General features: G+C 57.0%; 1 protein-coding gene across 5 annotated transcripts; it reads right to left on the bottom strand.

The window, feature by feature from the left end:
* Positions 1–361: 361 nt before the first annotated feature.
* TSGA10IP (testis specific 10 interacting protein) lies at positions 362–8,555 on the bottom strand. Of its 5 annotated transcripts, none has more exons than XM_070488202.1 (8): positions 8,295–8,555; positions 7,436–7,578; positions 6,615–7,339; positions 6,306–6,453; positions 4,464–4,634; positions 1,538–1,637; positions 1,198–1,322; positions 364–581 (listed from the first exon to the last, which is right to left on the bottom strand). In XM_070488202.1, the coding sequence occupies exons 1-8, from the start codon at positions 8,439–8,441 to the stop codon at positions 428–430; spliced, it is 1,713 nt and encodes a 570-aa protein (XP_070344303.1). In that variant the 5' UTR covers positions 8,442–8,555; the 3' UTR covers positions 364–427. The 5 variants fall into 5 exon arrangements, 3 of the variants coding, with proteins under 3 accessions (XP_070344303.1, XP_014700288.2, XP_070344302.1); XM_014844802.3 differs by having other exon boundaries at positions 364–508; positions 8,295–8,545; XR_011495174.1 differs by lacking the exon at positions 1,538–1,637 and having other exon boundaries at positions 362–581; positions 8,295–8,545.
* Between the last annotated feature and the right edge of the window lie 538 nt (positions 8,556–9,093).

The following is a 9,093-nucleotide window of genomic DNA, read 5'->3' as shown; positions in this document are numbered from 1 at the left end:
CCTGTGCAGTCCATCTGTTATGGTGTGATGTCTGTGCCCCTTTAAAGGTCTGCCTCCCACCCCCACCAGATTGGAAGTCGTCAAAGGCAGAGGCCATTCTGTCCTACTCGTTCTCGAATTTCTGGGACCCAGCATATGTGCTGGGGACTAGGGGTGGAGGCGTCCCAGCTGTTGCTCTCTGAGATGCCCCACCCCTCAGGAGCAGAGGCGGGGCTGTGTCTGCTGGGTGGGGGCAGCCAGAACAGCCGGAGCTCCTGGGGGATGTGGGAACAAGCTAAGTGAGCTGCCTGCCCACCTGCCACCTCCTCCTCCCAACGCGCAGCCTCTTCTCACCACGACCAGAAATCCCACACTATATTTTCCATAAAACATTTAATTTTTATCTCAGGGACTGGACTCCTGGTCTGGGCTTGGGATGGAGTGCCTGTCAGGCTGGCTCCCCGTGGGTTCTGTCCTTGGGGAGCTCTGAGAAGAGTGCTCCATTCTCATCCCTGTTGACCTGTGGCTCCTTAAAGACGAAGACACAGATAGAGGCCACTGGGCCCTGCAGCTCCCCACCCTCACGCCCAAGGTGACCTGGGCTGTAGGAGGGGAAAGGCTGTTGTCACTGATGATGCGGGTTCAAATCTGGCTCCTCTGCTGTGTGGCCCTGAGCCAGTGACTTCCCCTCCTTGAGCCTCAGTTTGCTTATTGTGATTGGGCTTCATAATCCCTGCTCTGCCCCCAGGTTGTTCTAAAGAATAAGGGACAGTATACCTGAGGTGACTGGCGTGGGTACCAGCCCATAATGGGGGCTTGGTGTGTGGCCACTCGGATGGCCACGGATTCCCAGACTGGCTCTGTTGCTTATTTGCTTCTGTAACCCTGGGCAAGACCCTGCCCCTTAGGCCCCTAGCTTCCTCATTGGGAAGTAGGGGAAATAACCCTGGCCCTGCCTTCCTCAGGTGACATGCAGAACAGGGCCTGAGGAAGGCCCTGCTGACAGCTAGAGCTAGTCCCCCACGCCCGGGGGGTGGCGGGGGCAGGACCGAAGTGTAGATGGAGGGTGGATCAATGTGGCTGCCCACGGAGTCCCGCCTCCTTTGCCCAGGGCAGGGACACAGTTGGGGGAGACTGCAGAGCTCGGAGGGCTGGTGATGTGCCCCTTCTCCCTGCAGCTGGGCAGGGCCGGTTCCTTGGTCTGCTAGACGGCCTCACCTGGGCTTCCTGGAGGTGCCCTCCATGTCCCCCTTTCCTGCCTCCGCCAGCAGCTGCTCCTCATCCACTCCCAGTGCCGACAGCACCTGGGAGAAGCGCCGGGTCACGCTGAGCCGGGCGTTGACCTGAGAAGAGAGAGGAGGGGTTCCCGCTCTGCACCAGGGCTGCCGGGGACACCGTGGGGCTCTGATTACTGAGGGGGTCCCAGGGTTTCCAGATGGGCAGCAGCCAGGGGTCCCATCTGAGAGGGCCCACTCCCACCTCGCTTCCCTACCCACTCAGCCAGGGTGGAGCCCTGTTCTCAGGGAGGCCACCTGCCTGCCCAGGTGCCGGCCCTCACCTGCATGGCCTGCTGGAACAGGTAGGGCCGGGCCTGCACCCTGTGCTGGATGTCCTGCAACTCGGCCTGGTACTCAACAAAGCGCTGTCGCTGCTGGCGCCTGTGGGGAGACGGGCCTCTGGGCAGCGAACCGTGGACACAGCCATCCCCACTCCTGAGCCCACTCGGCCTCACTAAGGATTTGATGTTTCTGTCTTTCTGCCCTGGCCTATGCAAAGCCATTTCATTCCCACCCTCGCCCTGGATTCCTCCTGAGGTCAGTGGGGTGGGAATTATTTGCCCCATTTTACCCAGGATGTGCCTGAGGCTCAGAAGAGTTGAGGGACCTGTCCAAGGTTGCACAGCTGGGAAGTGAAGGACTAAGCTCTGAGCCCAGTCTGTAGGCCGTGCAGCCAGGGCTCCCCCAGCTTCCTGGCCACTCCCAAGGGAGAGGGGCCAGCACTGGTTTCTGAGCAACTGGGCATCTGCTTGCAAGTCTCCCCTCTCCTGGCGTCCACACCCCTGCACCCTCTCACAGTGCACCTGTGAGGGGGAAGCTGAGGCCATGGGCAAGGCCCCACTCTGGGCTCTGGGCTCTGGGCTCAGTTTTCTTCTCTGTGCCACAGCACGGATTGGGCAAGCTTGTCAGCATCCTCTATGGTTCTGGTAAACAGATAGCTTAGAAAATGGGACAGAAGAACCAAAGAAATGTGTTGCAAATGAAAGAACACATCCCAAAAAGATCAGGGGTCCACTGAGGAAGCACAAATCCATTTACAAAAGCCCAATTTGTTTGGCTGGCCCCGTGGCCAAGTGGTTAAGTTCGCATGCTCTGCTTCCACGGCCCAGGGTTTTGCCGATTCGGATCCTGGGTGCGGACATGGCACCGCTCATCAAGCCACGCTGAGGTGGCATCCCACACAGCACAACCAGAAGGACCTACAACTAGAATATGCAACTATTACTGGGGGGCTTTGGGGAGAAGAAAAAGGGGGGAAGAAAAGAAGATTGGCAACAGATGTTAGCTCAGGTGCCAATCTTTAAAAAAAAAAACCCAAAAACAAAAAAACAAAACCAGTTTGTGAATGTGTCTGCTCAAGAATGTGAGCATCCTGGCAGCAAGAGGGGCTCTCTGGCCAGACCACACACAGGACCAGGCATCCTTTGTAAAGCACGTAAGAGAAGCCACATGGCTGGTGGCAGCAGCCACACTTGGGACAGGAGGGGAGAAGCAGGCAAGATTCTGAGACCTGTGCTGGGACCTCCGGCAAGTGTGCTGGGCTCTGTGGAGAAACACTGCCTTGCCGGGCTTGTGGGCCAGGACCCTTGGCTATGTGCCAGGAAGGAACATTCTTCCATTCGAGAAAAAGGGATGGGTTTGAAAACCATGGTCAGGAACAGAAGTTGCTGCACCAAGAGATCTTCACCATTGGAGAGGGAATTCACAGCAGTTACAAGGGGTGAGGGCTGGGGGACACGTGAGCTGCCATTCAGTTTCTGTCTTGCCCGTGATGTCATAGGCATTTTTCCTGCTTGGTTCTTGATGCTATTTCTGCTAGAACTGAGAGGAAGCCCATGTCTTGGAGCCCCAAGCAAGAAGGGAAGTGGTTTCAGTGGACGCCAGTCCTGTCTGTCATCTCCGAATAAAAGGAAGTCACTTTGCCTGCCTACCACAGGGCGACCTCTTTTGTGCCTGCCCTTCTGGGCAGGACAGAGACTCCAGAGCAGTTCAGACAGAGCAAAGTCCCCAGGCTGTAAGGGCTGAGAGACCCCATGGAAAACATCTGTTCACAAGGAGAAAATAAAAGGGGTGTGTTTACGACATTCCTCTCACTGACGTCCGTCCCTCAGAATTCTGAACCTTACGCTTCCTGCCTTATTAAAAAAAACAATGAACTTGAAGTCTGGCAAGAAGGCATCTCCCCGATCATTGGCCAAGAATTCCCTTAACACACACTTGATCTCTCAAGGGCTCTGCTTTCCTCATCTGAGAAGTTGGCGGTGATAAGGCTGAGCCTCAAAGAGCAGGTGGTCAGGGCCCCACTGAGTCCTTGGTAGCCCCCCGCAGGGCAGGAACGCTCCTGTCTCTCTGCAGCAGCCCACTCGCCATGACCTCATGCTTCTCCCAGGGCGAAAGCAGATGAGGTGTGGAAAGGGCTGCCCCGATGCCAGCTGCACCCAGTAGGTGCTCAAGGTCAATGGCATTGATGATCATTTTTATTTGTGTTACCGGTTCTGCTAGGTTGGACTTTAGGGGAAGATCCTGGGGCACATTATTTAAAGTTGGGGTATTCGGCGCTCCGAGGCAGTGTAGCTGGTGGCTAAATGGCTGCGTGCCTTGGAATCCCAGCCTCGCTGCTCACTTGGGACCTTTGGCAAATTATGGAAGGTCTCAGAGCCTCGGTTTCCTCCTCTGCAGAATTATGGGAGTGGTGATAACACCTACTTCATGGGCCTGTTACGAATCTAAAAAACATTTGCTTTTAAGGATGCATTCGCCTTTTTTTTAACGGTCGAACTATAGGAAGAGAAGAACACCGATGACTCTTCGCCTGACCATGAACAGAGGTTGTCTCCAGCAGTGGGATCATAGGCGCTCTTCCAGTTCTACAAGAATGATTTTGGTAATATTTGATTTTTTATAGTAAGCATGCCTGGCACTTGAAATTGGAAAACCAAGATTTGAAAGTGTAATAATGCAGGTAGAACATTTTAACCTGAGCGTTCCACAGCTGTAGGGCTTATTATTAACTGGGTGACCGTGGCCCAGCCCCTTGTCCTCCCATGGCTTAGTGTCAAGTGCTGCCAGCCTGCTGGGGCGGGAGGATGGCCGGGGAGTTTCAGCCCTGAGGGCAGGCGAGCGCTGGCTCTCCTTGGTCCCTGTCTGACACCTCGCACTGCCTCCCTGGCTCTCCCCACCAGGCCCTCCGCAGCCCCGGCCTCCTACCTCAGCTCCTCCAGCTTGCGCTGGGAAGCCCCTGGCCCCCGGCTCCCTCTGGGTGCGTAGGCCGCCAGGCAGCGAGACACCTGCTGCTGCACCCGCTGCTCCCGGGCCCTCCGCCGCTCAGCCAGCTGCCGCTCCTCCTGCTGCTGTTGCTCCCAGGCCTGGAGCAGGCTTCTGGGGAGAGGGAAAGAAGAGGCGTGGGAGAAGTCTGAGGGAGCAGGAACCTCATGGAGGGTCGGGCGGGGAGGGGAGGACGGGGCCTGGAGGGAGGGATGGCAGGAGCCCAGAGAGCCAAGGGCCTGGGGGATGCGCTTTGTCGTGGAAGTGCTCGGCCCTCAGGCCCAGCTCAAGGCCGTTCTCCACTCTTCCTGGAAGCCTCCTACCCACTCCAGCCAGCGGTGTGTCCCAACTCTGAACGTCCTGCGCCCTGTGGAGCTCAATGCCCACACCTGTGACCTCACCTGTATTGCTAACTTTCACTTGCAAAGCAGCTCTTCTGGAGGGCGGGGGCCAGATCTCGTTCTTCCCTCTCACCCCCATATCTGGTAGGAACTAGGTGAATGCCTTTTGGTTTGAGGGACAGACCAATGGATGAATGGATGAGAAAGAGAAACAAAATGGTGACGGGATCAATGGGCGGATGAAGGGATGAATGAATGGTGTGGATGGTGGAACAGACAGCACCTAGCTGGACCTGGGACATTCTCCTCCCAGATCTCATTGCCAGTTCCTTCTTGTCAACCAGGTCTTTGCTGAAATGTCAAGTAAAGCGAGAATTCCTGACCACCCCATCTACCTCCCAGGGATTTTCAGTCTCTAGCTATACATTTTGGTCATTTCTTTACTAATTATCCTTCTTCCCAAGTAGAAGGTAAGCCTCATGAGAGGAGGGTTCCTTGTCTGTCCTGTTCACCACCAATGTATCTCCAGCACCTAGGACAGTGCCTATCACAGCCAGAAACTCAACATTGGCGAATCCATGCATAATTGAATTGTGGTCCCATAGGAAGATGGACTGACAGGCAAATAAAGGCATAGATGCAGTCATTCAGTCAGCACATATTTATTGAGCACCAACTATGTGCCAGGTCCTGTGTAGGGCACCAGAGAGGCCATGATCAATAAGATCTGGCATCTGCCCTCAGGGAGCCCTCAACCCATAGAAGGGATGGACGGACAGCCCAGCACTCCAGTGCAATGCAGGGTGGCAAAAGCCACGATGGAGGCGAGCACAGAGGAGGGCTTCCTGGAGGGGCACCTGACTTGGGAGTTGAAAGATGCACCTGAGTTAGCCGGGTGAATGAGGGAGAGGGGCAGTCCCAGGACAAGAGGGAGGGAGAGCATGGGGCACAGCCGCTCTGACCAGCTGTCATGGGAGACAGGAGCCTCCTTGCTAAGGTATCTGGGCTTTGTCCCAAGGGCACTAGGAAGCATGGGAGGGTTTCAAGCAGGGAATGATGGGGTAAGAACCGAGGGTCCCACTGAGCCAGCCTCCAAATATCTCTTAAATGGATCCCCCTCTTTCCTTTCACACGGCCACCTGGTTCAGGCCCTTACCATCCCTCAGTGTCTGTTGCATTAATCACTTAGTTCACAGATTAATGCATGGATAGAAGATGAGAATTGCATGAAAAGCAGCTGTGTCAATAGACAGCTGGCCAAGCAGACAGACAGGTGGACGGGTGGCTGGCTGGCTGGCTAAATAGATGATTGGGTGATCAGAAAGACTGGGTGAACGGGTAAGTGGAGGAATGGATGAGAGGATGAATGACAGTGTCTCTTGGAGAACTGGCCCCTTCTCTGCTCCCTGCTCGTGGATTCCCCCCTCTTTCTTCTTCCACTTACCTGGTGGCCTCCTGTCGTTTGTGGAAGGTGCGGTTAGGGAAGTTGGCAAACAGGAAAGTCTCGTCATTTCCCAAGGCACGGGTCTTCCCACTCAGGTGGGAAGCCTGGACGGCAGCCTGCAGCACCTTCCAGGGCTGCTTTGCGGGGCCTATCCACAGGAGAGAGGTCAATGACTACCCTCTCTCCCAGCCCACTGGGCAATCCCACCCAGCCCTGTCTGAGCTCCTGGTCCAGGCCACCGGCTCCCCGACCTCTCTGCCCACACTCTGAAGCTTCCTAGGGAGCTTAGGCGCTGAGCCCCACACTCACCACTGTCAAAGTCTGGCTGTAACGGCTTCTGTAGCTTCTCCAGGTCCCACGGCCCCTCCAGCTCCTTGGCCCTTAACCTCCTCCTCCGCGGCCTTCGGAGGGTGTTGGAGCTGGCGCTGCTGCTCCACTGGCCTTGCGGTTCACCCTCATCTGAGGCCTCCTTGCCAGAATTCCGCCCCTTTCTCTGAGAACTGGCCCTCCTTCTGTGGGGGGTGCTCTGTTCCCCCTCCTCAGCCTCCTCTATGGCCTCTGCAAACTGCTCCTCCAAGATCAAGCCCCTGCTGGCAAGCTGGGGCAGCTCCCTAGGGCTCAGACCCCTCTCAGCCTCCTCAGCACCAGGGGCTTCCAGCTCAGCGGCCTCCTCAGATTCTGATCCTGATCCTGGCCTCTTCTCGGGAAGCTGGAGGCCACATTCGCTGGGCGGCTCCAGCTCTTGGCTCTCTCCTTTGCCAGGCGGGATGGAGATGCAGCCCCCGGACCTCAGTTGCTGTCTCTTCTCCAGGTTTAGAACCTCCGTCTTCCAGCAGAAACCAGGGGCCTCTAGGAGGTTGGCTGTGGCCTTGCACTTGGATTTGTGCTGGGGGACCACTGGGGGCAAGGGCAGGTCTTGGTGGCCAGGAGCCGAGGAGGAGCCAGACTGAAGCAGAGCCCGGCCATCTGCACTGAAGCTCTCCCAGGCCCACTGGAAGGGGAAGGAGGGTTTCCGAGGAGGAGAGGGGAAGAGACTGAGGAGGGAGAGGGCAGGGGGCAGAGTCAGGGCGCCGGCCCCCAGCGGGGCCTGACACTCAGCATCCCTCCCAGCCCCTCCCGCAGTTGCTTACTCCTCAGCCTCAGCACAGCCATGCCCTTTCTTGTTCTGGCCCCTAGGCCTCCGGTCCTTCTGGTCCTTCTTTGAGGTCTGCTCTGCGCTCTGAGACCTCTGCTGCTGGCCCTGAATTACACCATCAGTGCTCCCAAGACTCCCCTGGGGGAAGACAGGAGAGGAGGTCCAGCTCCGAGAAGCCTCCTGGACCACCTCACACCTCCCCCAGGGACCCTCTTCTTCTATGCACCCTGGCTGGCCCCTCTGCCCTCATTACTCCTGAAACTGATCACGACCTCAATTCTTCATACTAAAATAGCTATTTACTCAGCACCTGCTGGGTGCTCAGGACTTTCACGCATTAACGCATTAACTCAAGGACCCTATGACCCCATCATGGGGATGAGAACCCTGAGGCTCAGAGAGGTGAAATCACTTGACTAAGGTCACACAGCCGGTAAGTAGAGCCAGGACCTGAACACGTTGTGTCTGTCCCCAGGGCCTGGATTAGTTACCAGTGCATTGCGCTGCCTCTGGGCCCTGGATGGCTCTTCTGAATGCCCCACAGGGCCCTGGACTTACTAAGCCAAGGTGGAAGGAACTCATTATCTTTCCCGAAACCCTGCTCCTCTGCAGTGTTCCCTAAATTGCTCCACCGGAAGTCTGGGAGTCATCCCCGGGCATCATCCTTGTCTTCGCCCCACACCCTTTAGGCCTCCCCAAGGTTCCTGCCCCCCTTGGGCCCCCCTAACTCTTACCTGGGCCTCAGCTCCAGTCTCATGGCTTCTCAAGGGCCTGCCTCAGCCCTGGCCTCCCCTAACCCAGAGAGCCAGCCTGCCTCTAGGCAGTTGGAAGTCCCCCCACGGAGCCTCCCTCACCTGCTCAGTCTGGGAGATGCCGGCCAGAAGCTTGAGCAGCCCTGTGGGTGTCCCTGGATCCTGGAGCCGTGTGTCCTGCCCTGGTCTCCCCAGTGTGGTCCTGACCGACTGTTGGTGGGTGTATAGCATACTGACATCCTGCCCCATCCCCCACCCCCATATGCCAGCCTTGGAACTGCCCTCCCTACCATCTCTATGGCGACCAGTCCTCAGCCAGGCTCCAGGGCTCTGGCAAAAAGCTGGCCAGGAAGCGTCAGCCAAGGTATATGAAGCCAAATTCCTCAGAGGGAAGAGAGTTCAGCAGAATACTGAGGAATAGTCTAGGCCTAGGAGTCCAGAGACCCAGGGCCAAGTCCTGCCTCTGCTCTTGACTCTGCAGGACTCCCCGTTGACCTGGTGTAAGATCCTTGACCTCGCTTGGCCTGTGTCCCCCATCTATCTATAAATGGGAGCTCAGGACTCAGCCATCTGGAAGGGTCCTCACACCCTATGAACTGGGCCAGATGCCCCTGAGGCGGGCCCTCTCCCTCCACCCGCCTCCTGGGCTGCCCCCCAGCCCCGGCTGAGGCCCCATGGGAGCCACACTGAACTCTCACAAGACACTGTTCAAACCACGTGCCCTCCCAGGCCCTGACAGGGTGGGAAAGGCCAGGAAGTTGAATGCCATGCCCAGGAAAAAGGCAGCTGGCAAACCAGAGCCTGGAGGAGGCTCTGGAGGGAGTCAGAGCCTTTCAATCTTACTCTGAACCTCTAAGCATCTTGAAAAATGCTTGACTTGGTAAATCCCCGCGGGACGCCC

The sequence above is a fragment of the Equus asinus genome, chromosome 17 (assembly GCF_041296235.1).
Source record: "Equus asinus isolate D_3611 breed Donkey chromosome 17, EquAss-T2T_v2, whole genome shotgun sequence".
NCBI lineage: Eukaryota > Metazoa > Chordata > Mammalia > Perissodactyla > Equidae > Equus > Equus asinus.
The sequence above is the reverse complement of the archived record's forward strand: the minus strand, read 5'-3'. Positions and strand labels throughout refer to the sequence as shown.